Below are 14251 nucleotides of genomic sequence, written 5' to 3' on the forward strand. Positions count from 1 at the left end.
ATTGGACATTAAAATGTAGCCTTTAAGCTAACTTATTTGAATTAACCTTTGTATGTTAATTTATGTTCTCTATTCATTTTGGACAACAAATATTGATTAGCATTATATTAAATCTAGCTATAGGTAAGGCGTAATGTTTAGTGAGCCGGTGGGTATGCAAATTACAATCCTAATGATATGAACAGGAATCTGACGCCTGAGTCTTTCTCACAGAGTTGAAATGTGCCAGACTCCTTTACTGTAATTTGATATAAGCTATGTATGTGATCAGATTATCCCTGATTTTGTTGTTGAGAGTTGAGGGTCTTGACCAATCAGAATCAACCCTGATAATAGGAATGCTGAGTAATGAGGTAGAGTTTCATGACTTTTCATCAATGTTGATATCATATTGTGCTCCAAATTTCATATTTCTGCCTGAAAACAGCAAATGATCCTGATCTTTGTGTGATCCTGGTTTGACTGAAAGCCCTGGAATAGTTTCTAAAAGGATCTTGAGGTGAGAATGATTTATCACTAAGAGCTGCTTGTTTAGAAACTACAATCCAAAGCGTCAACACTCCAACATGAACCGATTAATTCATATTTCACATTCAAGTCAGATTTTTCTTGCCGAACGTTATGATGTTAAAAAAAAAAGAAGCTTTTCATCACTCTTGAACATTTTATGCATTCAATTGTTTTGTGTTTCAGGTAAAGAGGAAAAGCCTGTCATTTGTGACATCATACTTCAAGCTAAAGCTCTTAAATCAGAGTCGATGCTCCCACGTTCCAGAAAAATGTAGCTCATCCATCATCCTCTGTCCCTGACAGCCCAGAGCCAATTTTCAAGGTCTGCATACAGAGTGGACAAAATATTGCAGTTTCCATGGTAATAAGTCTCTGAAATACCTGCAATATTTTATCCACTTAGGTATGCAGGGGTACTCTTTATTACCACAGTTTCCTCAGGACAAATTTGCTCTCAGTGAAGAAACGCATTAAGTGATAGTGCTGGCTTTTTATTTATGTAGAATTCTGAATATACAAAAAAGAAGTTTGATTTAAATATTTTCTTTATGGAAATGAGTCGTTACTGTGCTGTAGATGCACTGCAGTATCAGAGAGCTCCGTTAGATGTGTCGAAATATGTTTTTATATTTGCAAATGCTTCAACAGACAATTTAAAAAAAGCATGAAATCAATTTCCTAAAGTACCGGCAAACTATGCACATGCATTCTTTCAGAGGCAAGGATGAAGAAAGGATGAATACAAGTGTAGATATGGCTTCTGTTATCCATTCCTCCTCTTCTCATCCTTCCTGCTTTCTCTCTCATTTAGACAGTTTAGTGATGACCCGGATTAAAGCGCCGTTCTCATCCTTCAGTCTCTGGTTCTCCATCTTGAGCTCGGCTTTGGCCTGAAGAAGAAGCAAGAGATAAGTAAAGTGGACACAGATGTAAAAATGCAGGTCGTACATAACCTGGAAAGTCTGTTGTTTATAACACTGGTCAGTATATACAGTACTATGTTGTACAGTACAGCTAATTGTCTTGATATTCCCTTATTTGTATCTTCCAAGTAAATCTAGTGTTTATCTTTATAAGCTGTAAATCCCACTAGAGTGGAGCTAACAGTCCAAACAAAACACTAATGACAAATATGTTCTTGAAGGCTTTCGCATAACTCAGGATGCCCACACAGTCTGTGGTGTTCTCACACAAAAAACATTCACAGTCATTCTTCAAACATTACTCACATGTCCATTATGCATGTGAGACTAATTAGTTGCTGTAATCATTTCTGCTGTCAACACTGGCTGTGAAAAAGATCACCACGAAGGAAATTCACAGTCCTATTTTAACAAACATGCATGCTAAAGTTCAGCTAGAGCAGAAAACAGAGGTATAATATGCAAAGATGGTTAAAACTGTCGCCTGTATTTTTACATATACAGTGTCGTGCTGAGCTGCAGTGGAGGGAGAGTAAAAAGGAGGAGTTTTGTTCCAAATTAGACTGCAGAAACATCATTTTAATTCAAACTAGGGCTGTCAACGTTAATGTATTCCTCAAGTTCAAATTTTCACGTTACTTTTATTTATCACTTGCTATTTTGTCCCCTTTGACACACCGTAGTTAAGCTGCCGCAGCATCTTCTTGCTTCCTGCTGGCGCTGTGATGGAAAATAACGACACCACTGCACTTCTGGATGGCAAATTTTACTTTTAAAATTCCCAGACAGCTTGGATGATAAGTCAAAAGTAATATTCACTTTGTGTCAAATTTAATTAAGATATCACCAAAGTACTTTAAGTTTGAGCTACCACTCACAAGCTAAGCATGCAGGTGCAGCTAATCAGACAGATGTCAGCAGGCAACCGCACTACAAAGGGGACAGTGCTGGTATGGAGTCTGTGAATCCTCTCAAACCAGTGGATGAGACTGAATTGAATAAGTTGAATCAAGACACAGGTAAGAATGGCTTTAAATTGTAAATATCTTCAAAATGCTTTAAATCCTTGAACCTTGAAAAAACCTTGAATTGAATAAATGCCAAATTATGGAATTTTAAAACATGTGATTAAAAATGGGGATTTAGCCGGATTTAGCCTAATGGTTAATGGCGTGCCCATATAGCGGATGGCCTGAGTTTTATTTCAGCCTGTGGCCCCTTTCCCGCATGTCATTCCCCACCCCCTCCCCGTTTCCTACACTATCCACTGTCCTCTCCTCTGTAAATAAAGGTGTAAAAGCCCCCAAAATATATAACTTAAAAAAAGTGATTTTTGCTCATACCACCAAGAGGAATAATTACAACAAATATACAGTAACTCTTGCAATCAACACCCAGACATGTGAGTGTCTTTATAAGAAAGACGTCAGGATGTCTCAGTCTATCCTTTTCATGCTTCTGTTTGGAGCTATTCTTCTTATTTTTAATTTGGTGTGATATTGGATGATTCTTCGATAAATGGAGTGGTGCAAGGCGGGATTAGATGATTAATGTGGCCCCCAATTTTGTGGTCTACTTAAGCTGCAAGATTTCTGCTCTCTGCTTTTGCCACTGCCCCCCAAACATGAACAATGTTCTGCTGCTGGAACAAACTATAAACCAAGCAACATGAATTGTCTGACTGAAATTGAGTTATTTCTGCAGTTCTCTGCAGTTCTTAGTTATATTCTTTCTCATAGGAAATGTGTTATGCATATGATCTGGATACATTCATACAATCATTAGCATAACATAGAACTTGTACACTGGCATTAATTCAGTGACACACAGACACAATTGGACCAGACATTCTCATTGAGAAAGACAACAGTGCCCCTCTGTTGTTCTGAACGTCTATTTTCAGACTAGCCTCCAATGTTTGTTTAGAGCCCTCATTCACAGAAAACAAAAGCTTTTTGTTTGTGTCCTCTTGGGCATAACACAGCAGACATTTATGAAGGTCAGCCTGTAGATGAACATTGATGGCTCACTCGCTGCTGTGTCAAAGTCCTCACACATTCCTCAGGCAGCAGAGCAGAACGGTGGCAAATGATGTCAGCTAAAACCTCCACAGAGGGAGCAGATAACACCACAGCTCAAAGTCCCACTGACACTTTACACTGCCTGGATCAGACTGTTTACTGTTGTCCTCAGGTCAGAAAAGCTTCCCTCCTGGCTTAGAGACCCTGTTGTATTGTTTGTATTGATATTTTAACCCTCCTGTTATGTTCATTTCTCAGGAACAGCAATAATGTCCCTGGGTCAATTTGACCTGGGCATATTTAATTATCCAAAAGTGTCAGAACCCAGAAAAATCCAAATTATTATTTTTTTAATTTCATTATCAACTCCATTACTAACCATTTAAATCAGTATTTGACTGCCGGGTCAAATTGACCCTCGAACAGTATGTATGTAATATAAAAATGCAGGGGGGTTGCAAATATGTTAAATGAACATTTTGATTACGCAAATTAAGCCAAGCAGAAGAAGTTTCATACAGAAAAAATACTTTTAATATATATATATATATATTTTTTTTAAACTTTGAAATGGGTCAATCTGACCCGGAACATAACAGGAGGGTTAAGGGTGATCAGATATTCAAAAAGAAAGGAACTAAAGATAGAACATCAGATTACCTTTAACTGCTCCTCCATATCTGATATCCTCTTTTTTAGACTCCAACTTTCCTGTAATGAGGAAAAGTTCATAAAAGCAACAAAAAAAAAATCAAAATCTTTTCATAAATCCAGATGAATAAAATATGTTAGTAAGTATAAATGAGAAGTAATACCTTCTTTTCTGCCTCCAGCATGTTGGAGCTGCTGTCTCCTGGTCTTTCCCTCTGCAACAATGAGAGGTTATTACGAAAAAAGATTACAGCACAAAGCCTTGAAATGTGTAATTATGGGAGCTGCATTACATCTTCATTTATATTCATTACAGTGTGCACATGTGTCTGATGTAAAATATCCAATATAGCCTCAGAAACTCCAAAGCTGCTCTCTGTTGTTGTTCAAATGTGGCCTAGCAGCCAACAGTAATGAATTTCAGCTTTCTTTTACTACAATCTTTCACGCCACATTTCTCTTGTTAAAACCTGATATAGACATTAGAACATATGAGAGAGACTTCAGTGTCTGAATAACTTATGATGATTATATGACTGTCAGAAACTTTCAGGCACACTCCCAGTTATCTCTTTAGTGACTCTTTCCTTCTCTTTTTTCAGGAATCTGGATCAAGCTCATTAATACTTGAGTGCTGTCTTACCTGTGCCCTCTGCAGCTGGTCCTGGATCACATTTAGTTCCTGTTTACTCGTCTCCAGCCTGGACTTGAGCCTTTGATTGGTGGCCAGAGCTTTTTCATACATCTACAAGATATGCACTTGTTAGGGTTTCTAAAGGAGTGTTTGATTTTAAAGCACCAAGAGCAACAAACCCAGGCACAGAGACTGTTTGTTCTGTAGGTTTAGCTCCTTGACCTTGGTGGTTGTTTATTTGGATTGTGAGGGGAATATCTCAACATTCAAAGCTAATAAAGATGGTGCAGAAATCTATGGGGCCCAGGTCATGAATGGAGATGAATGTACTGGTTCCTTTATATCCCAACTATTGCAACTAAGACTCAAAAGTGTACACTATCCCAGTTGGATATATCAACATTTAAAGATTCCATTGGCCCAAAAGTTCATACAGGTATCCAAGAATAGAAACCTTAAAAGCAGTTATTTTTGTTGGCTTTGCTTAGTGCTACTTTTGGGACAGAACCCATACAAAGTCCTAAGGGGCTGGATATTTGTGTTTATTTATGACACTCTCTTTGGATAATGGCAGTGGCATATGTGCCCCTTTGTACGATTAATGCATTAGGATGAAAGCACAAACATTGGCTGATAATAACAGGCTTCTCAGTTCCTTTGATACTGAGAACAGTAGAAATGTAAGAACAATGCTGGCTGTATCCCTTGCCTTTTTATAGTCACTGTTTGCTGTCTCTTCTTCTGCTTTTTTCCTCGCAGACAGTCTGTTCTCTCTACGTTTGAAGTACGACTCTGCATGATTTGTTGATGTATTGTTGGAGCAGTCGGTGGATCCAGCCGAGTTTAATCTGACAAAATAAGACGGTATTAGCCACTCATCAATGGTGTTTAACTTGGTTATTGTCAGAGTTTATTGCTACAAAGTCAGACACGGGTTCCTCTTCTCTCAGGTGATAATTAAATGTCTCTTGTCTGTAGGAAAGATGTGAATTTAATCAGAGGAAGCTTACCTTGACAGTCTCTCATGCTGAAATAGAAAAGAAACGTTGTTAGATCTGAAAATTCAAAACACAACAGCAACACAGACTTTATAAAAGGACATTCCCAATAGTGGTGATAATAGCAAAATTTCAAGAGCAGGGGCACACCTCAACTGCGCCTATTTTGTTTTTCCATAAATTTAAACCTGACAATTTCCTCCTTTCTCGCTCTAGTTTCTGCATCCATCCCTCCCTCCCTCCCTTCCCTTTCTTCTTCTGCTCATCTCCTCCTTTCTCCTTATCCATAGGGCCCTGAGGGGTTCGTCGTGCCCAGGTGCAAAGCTTCCCCAAAGTGACTACGTGTTCAAAATCGCTAAATATAATAATCCGTAATCAATAAGCTATCTGTCAGAACTCATTCTGTTGTTGGTGTGGTCCTCGCTAGTGAACTGATATCTGAAAAATCAGCTTTACACACTGCGCATAATCCTTTCATAGCATGAACAAAACACCATGATGACCCTTACTCTATTTCAGAAGACAATCTGCAAGAAGAATGAGGGCCTGTCTCCGCTAAAAGCTATTTTTGTGCTAGCAGTGCCTATTTTCTGTACAAATGAATACTATTCAGCATCCTCTGCATCAGCTGTTTTTTATTGCTGTACTAACAGTCGACAATATTTCAACTATTGGAACAAAGCTTTTCTTGTAAATGTCACTTTTCCATCATTGAGCAATCAAAATCAAGAAAGGGTGGGCAGCAGTCTGTACAGAGGAGAAACTAGCCACACTTGTTTTTTTTGAGGTCACTAGTTTCAGGTCTAGATCTACTGGTGATACTATGACACAGTTTCTATTAGTTCTCTTTCTGTTTTCAATATCTTGAAACTGTTGCAAGACAATTTTCATAACCAAGGAACAGTAAGCGCCAGTGAGAAGTGCTGCTAGCACAAAGAATGGCGTTAGCGGACATAGGCCCTAATGACATCGCATAACATTGTCAATCATTATTTGATTGTCAAGCTGCTCACTCCTGATGTGAGATTAATGGAGTCTGAAACCACATTCATACATTTTTTTTGTACTCATTGACTATTTTCTCTTCATTACAGCTTCACCATGCAGTTGATATTCACAAAGCACATGTTTTTAATAAATGTGCGTCATCAGAAAGAACATCCATCATCAGTATCTCCACTTGAAAGCAAAGCTCAGAGATTCTTTGAAGTGACGTTACCACAAATTCTTCATGGAAGATTTTGTTTTCAGTTTTCTAAGAGAAGGTTTATGGTAGTTTCAAATACCGAGCCAAGTCAGAGAGGGAGAGAGGAAATGATCCCTTAAATAAACTGACAAGCACAGATAGCTAAACACATCCAAAAAAGGTAATAGCTGTCAGTGGCCCTCACTATTTGTTCATTATGGCCTGCTCACATCTGAAGAGTTTAAAAGTTTCCTTGATGAGAGACTTTAGAGAGACACAGAAAAGAAGGAGAACAAGAGACCAATTAAAATGTACCCTTCCTTCAAAGGAGGAGAACTGTGGCATAACAAGTCAGTTAGCTTTGTGAGAAGTTTTGTTGATTCTGTCAATCCCTTTGGACAAAATCAGTAGTGTTTTCTGGATGAAGACTGAATTTCCCATGAGCACCGTCACCCAAACACTATTCCTCCACAATATAACATCTAATTTATTGATTTTGATGATGATGAAAGAGAGCACTGTTCAGCATATGGTGTGAAATCTTCCATACCGTAGGTGTTTATTTGATTTTTACCACGTCAGTGACCCTTGGCACACTGCGAGGACAATGTGTTTTCATCCTGGGTTGTAAATGTTAAACACTCTGTTACAACCCTTTGGCGCTAAACTCAGAGGATCGAGGTAGCACCTGTTGCATGTTAAACAGCCACATGAGGTAGAGTCTGTTTTGTGTCACACAAGCACTAATGGTAGCCTTAGATTTTCTTCCTCCCTCCTTTCTGGCATGTATTTAACATACCATGGTCGGTTTGGTTAAGTTAGGCTAAGGTAAGGAAAAGCATCATGAGCTGGGTTTAAAGAATAACTCAACAAGGCCAAACCCTGGCCTCCTGGATGGCATTCTTTTGTATCTTGGCCTATTCATGGCCTCTGACCACCACCCAAAACAGACCTTAGTTTGCTCTCTACTACACAGCAGCAGCACCAGCAGCAGCAGCTGCTCTCAGTATCTAACATTGCCCTATATGGTTTTATGTTGGAGCTAGTTGAAAGCCTGTCTCATGCAGAGGCTGAAGGGTACCCAGTTGTTTTGTAAGACATGTAAAACACACGTCATTATTCAAAGCTCACAGTGAGATGTAGGACAAACATCCTCCTTCAGATGAATTGTGACACCTTTGATGATGTTTGACCTTTCATCTTGCATCATCTTCAGGTCAAAGATATTGTTCCTAACACTTTGGTTAAAACAGAAAAAATTTGAGACAAAAGTCACAAAGTGCTTAACATCAACAAAATACGATGTTCACAAATGAAAGCATAAACAAATGGGTGTTGCACAAAGCCACATAAAAAAAAACAAGCAAGACCAACAATGTTGACGCACTAATTTAGCTACCAGGCACCGTGTATAGAGACTATATAGTTCTTAAAGCTAGCAGATTAAAATCCAACCTTCAGTTTATTAGTCGCATGTAATTCCCCACTTACTTATACCTGTTTCCACTGTTCTATGTATCTACAAAGGCATGAAAAATGCCAAAGAAGTTCTAACAAAAGCAAGATAGTCAGTGCCATAACTAGGTACAATAAACAACAGGATAAGAAGAACCCCCCAGAATATTATCAGTGAGCAGACTGGGTGAACATAATCACCATTCTGCCTGTTGAAACTGATCTGTTGTTAATGGATTTTTGAAATACTTAGATGCTTAGCAGCTCATCTCGTTTTTGTTTAGCATGGACTTAACACAAATATACGAAACGACACAACACAACACAAACAACACAACATGCTCGACACGACACGACACGACACAACACGACACAACACAACACGGCACAATACGACGCTGCACAAAACGACATGGCACGATACGATACAATTCCAGGGTTGTCCTCTTATGGAAATCTGTCTTGGACTCAAGTGCTGCACAGAATGTTAACATTGTCTTTTTTAGCATGTTAGCATTCAAGCATGTCTTATGCCAGCATTTAGCTCCATGCACTGCTGTGCCTCACAAAGCCTCTGCTGTGGAGTCCTACTTTTGTTTTTAAGCATTTTTGAACACTCTTTACAACAACAAGGTAATTCAGAGTAACTTTATGAATAGAAGTTAAGACAGCATGATGACTAGTCATGAAAAAGTAGTATTGTTATATATCACCTCTGAACCTACTCCCTCTCTCTCTTTAAAAGGCTAACTCATTTTGATATCATTCAGCAGTGCAGAAACCAATGAATATTAACTCGCCTGTTTCTTCTACTTCTGCATATATTAAAGAAACACACTGTATATGCACCAGGCAGTCACTTATTCATTCTGAGACAGAACACACTGTTCTGTTTTGCATTGTACTTTATTCTTTTAAACTCTGTCTTTTGTGACAGTCACATAAACTGAAACAAAAAGCAGACTAAATCGAGGAGACGTCAAGTGGATTTCTGCAAAAAAGACACAGGGGTTTAAGTTTCAGAAACTATGTGTAAACACAGTGATAGGCCTCTACTGAGACATTTACAAGACCTTCTGGATCCTCACCAGACTCTGATGTCAGCTCCTTTAAGGCTCTCTCTGGACACTTGGCTCTGCTGGGTAAACGGTCATTAATGATATACAGTGTGCAGACTTGGAGAGAGCTCTGGTTTGGATTAAGAGACATCACATATAAACAGATGCTGATGGAAACTTCGTTTTTTTGTGACATTTGTCCCGCATCTCTGTCACCAAGCTCTCCTCCAGCATGTCAGGATCCCATGAGGGACTTCGTGTTGGCCAACCAGCAATCCCCAAGTGGAAAATGTGAGCTCCCCGAAGGACCGAGAGAGATAAACATCCATAAATACTGCGTCTGAGTTCCCACAAGTCAGTAAGCACTCTATCCCTCCTTCCCTCTGTCATCCTGTCTTTCACCCTTTGCTTTCTCTCTCTCTCTTCATACTCTCTCTTCCTGTGTGGGGCTCTCTCCCTCTCTCCATGTATATTTCCCTAGGGGATTCTTAGTTCACATAAACGGAAGAGATTAGCAGTTTATTACAATTTTGCCTTGGAACGTTTTCCAAGTTTGGTTCCTCCATGCTCATAAACATGCAAGTTCATCAGTGTACAAAGTTAGATATGGAGTTGTTGGGAGCCTTAAGAAGTATGGCAAAGTGTTAGGTATTGCTAGTTTTTATTATATCAACATTCAAAAGAGTCTCAAGTTGCCTCTCTCATTCTCCAAAGTTGCCTCCATTTGAAACACACGGCCACCATCCATTGTTATCTCAGACAATAAAGGTATTTTTATCACTTCTAACTCTTACAATAATTTTAATATAGTAGGCTTAATAAAAATGTATGTGCCAGAATAATAAACCCCATAATTCAGTTCAATATTTATTCTGTTGTTACCCTCCGTCAAATGTCACCTTCATGTGCATGTTAGTTCTGTTTTTAAAGTTTGTGCTAACTTACTTTCAACACTGAATGACAGTTATTGTGACATTGATTTGTTCTTGAAATGTTACAAGAAAGCAGATGAAAATCAAAAGGAGGAAATTAAGACATGAACTGAACCTACAAAGTGCCATCAGTATTAATAAGTAAATGTTTAATGTTTAAGTCTCTTATGTGCTGGGATGATATTTTAAATAAGTTACATTGCAGACAAAAGTGTAAGAAGGACTAGGGATTAGATATGTGTCCTTTAATAGGACACCCCCTCAAAGTAAAAAGAATAAAAACACAAACTAAATTCAAGAATGTGTTTTAAAGGAACCATGAGGAGTTTTTAACAGGTTTTGAAATAGTCTCACTCTTACACTGATGCATTTTATGACCTAATAAAATGAGATCATCTGGGACAAGATTTGTTATTTCTTCATATCGAATTCTAGTTTCTTTGTTCAGGTTTGATTTTCCATGTAAAAAGCTGAGTCGATTTTCAACACTCTCTTCGAGATATCCATGCTTAGAACTCTGCTGGTAAAGTTTGGCAGTGAGAAGTAAGTTACAAGCAGGAAGAGTTTTGTCCACTTTAGATAGTTTCATTTATACATAATGTTTTGTCTTCACAGTTGATACTAGAGCCGGGTTAGCAAAAACACGTATGTTTGAGACAGGATTTGATGTTTGTGCTGGCCTGTGAATGTTTTAATGTTCTTTGAGGAGAAATGAGTTAAGTGTGTGCATATTTACGTTATTCTGACATTTACTGGTACACTGGCACATCATGACACCGGGGCTGTGACGTTAAACCTACTTGTGGTTATCTTTAGTAAGCTAACTAATGGTAATAAATCAGAGTTTACACTGTCTGTTGTTGGGGTTGTACAGTTAATAATTATCATTATTTTTTAAGATATATATTTGGGCGTTTTTGCCTTCATTGATAGGACTGCTGTAGATAGACAGGAAATGTGGGGAGTAGAGTGGCATGCTTTGGCAAGAGCCACATCTTTACCACAGTGGGTGATGGTGCTCATGGGAAATGCAGTCTTCATCCCAGAAGAACACTACTGATTTTGTCCAAAGGGGTCACCCGAAATAACACAGCATGGAAACTCCTTATACTGCCTTTAAAGTTTATAGATGGAGAAAAAACGTCTGGGTGTGTAATGCAGGATTGGATAAAAAAGCCCTGATGAAAATGTCATTCACTTTTTAATCTAGTGCTAAAATGAATGCATAAAATGATACTAACTTGAAGGGTCAACCACAGCACTGGCTATCTTAGGCCATTCTAAGTGTGTTACCCCAGAACAGAGGACACAGTTTAATCTTAAATGAGGTAGGCATACCTCTGTGTTGAAATGTGTTTGACACTAAATGAACCTTAATGGTGGTAGTGTTTGGGTTGTGTGATCCAAAGCATTTCCTCTGAATAAACAGACACTGGAAAGATTAAAGATAGGAAAGTCTTACCCTCAGGCTCTTGGTGGTGGCAGCAGATGAAGCTGGAGAGGAGTCAGATGAGATCGACTTTCTGAGGCGAGGCTGATCTTTGTGCTGAGAGAGTAGAGATGACATCGCTCCTCAGCTGCCGGCCTCTGCATGCAGCTGTTGTACGGTCCAAAGTGCCTCCAAAAAGTTAGTTTGATAAAGTTCTTCTGAAATAAATGAGTGAAAAAATATGACGGGGTGTATTTATAATCCACTTATACAAAAACCGGATGTTGCTGTTTCCTTTGTTGAAGTGAGGAACTAATGAGAGATCTTCATGTGATGGTGAGACTCTGGATATCTGATGAGAGTGAAAGAACAGCACAAGTGTGAGAGCTGGGGAGGAAGTGGTGGGACCGGCGAGGAGGCGGGCTGTTTGTGTATGCGTGTGTGTGTGTGTGTGTGTGTGTGTGTGTGTGTGTGTGTGTGTGTGTGTGTGTGTTTGTGTGTGTGTGTGTGTGTGTGTGTGTGTGTGTGTGTGTGTGTGTGTGTGTGGACACAAGGATCTGACAGCAGCATTGTTCACAAGGGTTCCTCTCGGGGTCACTCAGCAGAAACGGAAAAACTAAAAGAGCTTTGTCTCATTAATGATGTCATGAGGGTTGTTTCTGTAGATGTACACCCTTTACATGACGTGTCATTTTGTTGTTTGTAGCACTGTTTTATAGGCTCTGTGTTCTCACTAGTGTAGATAGATTTTTTTGTTCAGCATTTGAGTGTGTGTTTTAATGTCTGCACCATTTTAACTGTGATTACTGCAGGACACACTGGGAAAAGTTACCTCAGTCTCAGTGCTAAAATAAAGGATTCATAGAAATTTAACAAAAAGTAAATGTACTTTATTAATCACCCGTGTTCTTTTTTTGATCATGCCACACACACATAGTTTGATATACATACAATCATGCACAAACATGTTATGGACATGCACTTAGGACAGATGTCAGAGTGAGGAGGCTGCAATCAACCAGCTCCACCCGAGTAGTTATTGGGTTTTGGTGCCTTGCTCAAGGGCACCTTGGCAGTGCCCAGGCAAATGGACTAGCACCTCTCCAGCCACCAGTTCGTCCCATGAATTGAATTGCAATGACTCAGCTGGGGACAGGCATTGCAGGCTAGCTCAGGCTACACATGCTCTTGTGCATGGCATTGGTTTCTGCTACATACTGGTCCTGATATGAATCTAGACTAAATCAATAAAGACAATGGGAAGTATTATTTTTAATTTAAATGAGCTTCTTTGCATAAGTTAAATATGATTCAAATACTGAATTTCAATTCTTAAAAAAGGGGAAACAAGGCTGTCACCTCCTCTGTTGACAGAACTTGTAGAAAGCACATCTGAAAGCAGAAGTAAAGCTAAAAAAAAATTCACTACAGGCTCGTTTCGGGGTAAGAGAGAGTGTATAGAAAAAAAAACAGGTCAGTCAGATAAACACATGTACTGTGCATGCCTAATGGAGAATATCTAGCATGTAGAGCTCCTGTGAGTAACTTTCAGTTTGTGAGAGTTATGGCCCCCCTGTGGACAAAGCACACCTAATGGCCCTGTCACACCTTGACGATTTAGCCAGCGTTATCAAAATGCCTCTAAAACTCTGACGTACGCTGAATTATCGATGATTTTGAAATGAGATGCACCTGCATTGGTGATTAAAAAACGTGTGTTATTGAAAGCTCTGCAGTCTCTCTTTGTAAGAACATGATGAGCTGTGAAGAGTGTCAGAGGAGTGAAACCAGCAGGAACACCCATAGGAAAATAAATTTAGAGAGGAGATCTCAAAAGTGTTTCATTTATGTCTCCTAGACAACAATGAGATCTGTTTGAAAGCAAAATGAGACTATAGCTTATGTCTCCTGTTTCTCATTCTTGCCTCCAGAAAAAGTTTCAAAACCCCTCTGCTTAGTCTCCCTTTCAGTTCAAAAGGAGATCTGGTCAAAATCTGAAATGATTCTCAGGTATTTCTCAAGTGTTGTGACTCCTTTTGAGCTCAGGTGGAGAAATCAGGGAGCTCTCTCAACTGTCTCAATCTAACCTCATCCATTTGTTTTTGTCAGACTCAGTTTTTGTGTCTCAAGTTGAGCTCAGATGGAGCAAAGAAAGAGCCTGAGCTCATCTTTTCATGAACATTTATCAGAGTTCCCACGCATCCTGGAAAACCCGGAAAACCTGGAAATCAGTTGACCAGTTTTCCAGTACTGGAAAACACCTGGAAAATGGGAGAAAAAGTAAAATGTCCTGGAAAATCACATATAGTCCTGGAAAATGATTCCAAAATGGCTGCGTTTGACCTGACCCTATTAACAAAACACATCCCCATTCATTGAAAGTTGAGTGCACGCTGTGCTGGAAAAGACTGCGACACTGCGCAACTTTTTTCACATCTTTTCTCCTTCACTTCA

At 39.1% G+C, this 14251-nt stretch overlaps 1 protein-coding gene across 1 annotated transcript; it reads right to left on the reverse strand.

Annotated features, from left to right (window-relative positions):
• Nucleotides 1-980: 980 nt before the first annotated feature.
• Nucleotides 981-12175, reverse strand: LOC117816022 (protein phosphatase 1 regulatory subunit 12B-like). Its single transcript, XM_034688095.1, has 7 exons — nucleotides 11831-12175; nucleotides 5750-5766; nucleotides 5449-5587; nucleotides 4749-4850; nucleotides 4270-4320; nucleotides 4115-4165; nucleotides 981-1400 (listed from the first exon to the last, which is right to left on the reverse strand). Exons 1-7 carry the CDS (start codon nucleotides 11933-11935, stop codon nucleotides 1314-1316), a joined length of 552 nt encoding a protein of 183 aa, XP_034543986.1. The 5' UTR covers nucleotides 11936-12175; the 3' UTR covers nucleotides 981-1313.
• Between the last annotated feature and the right edge of the window lie 2076 nt (nucleotides 12176-14251).

Source organism: Notolabrus celidotus, chromosome 1, assembly GCF_009762535.1.
Source record: "Notolabrus celidotus isolate fNotCel1 chromosome 1, fNotCel1.pri, whole genome shotgun sequence".
Taxonomy (NCBI): Eukaryota; Metazoa; Chordata; class Actinopteri; order Labriformes; family Labridae; genus Notolabrus; species Notolabrus celidotus.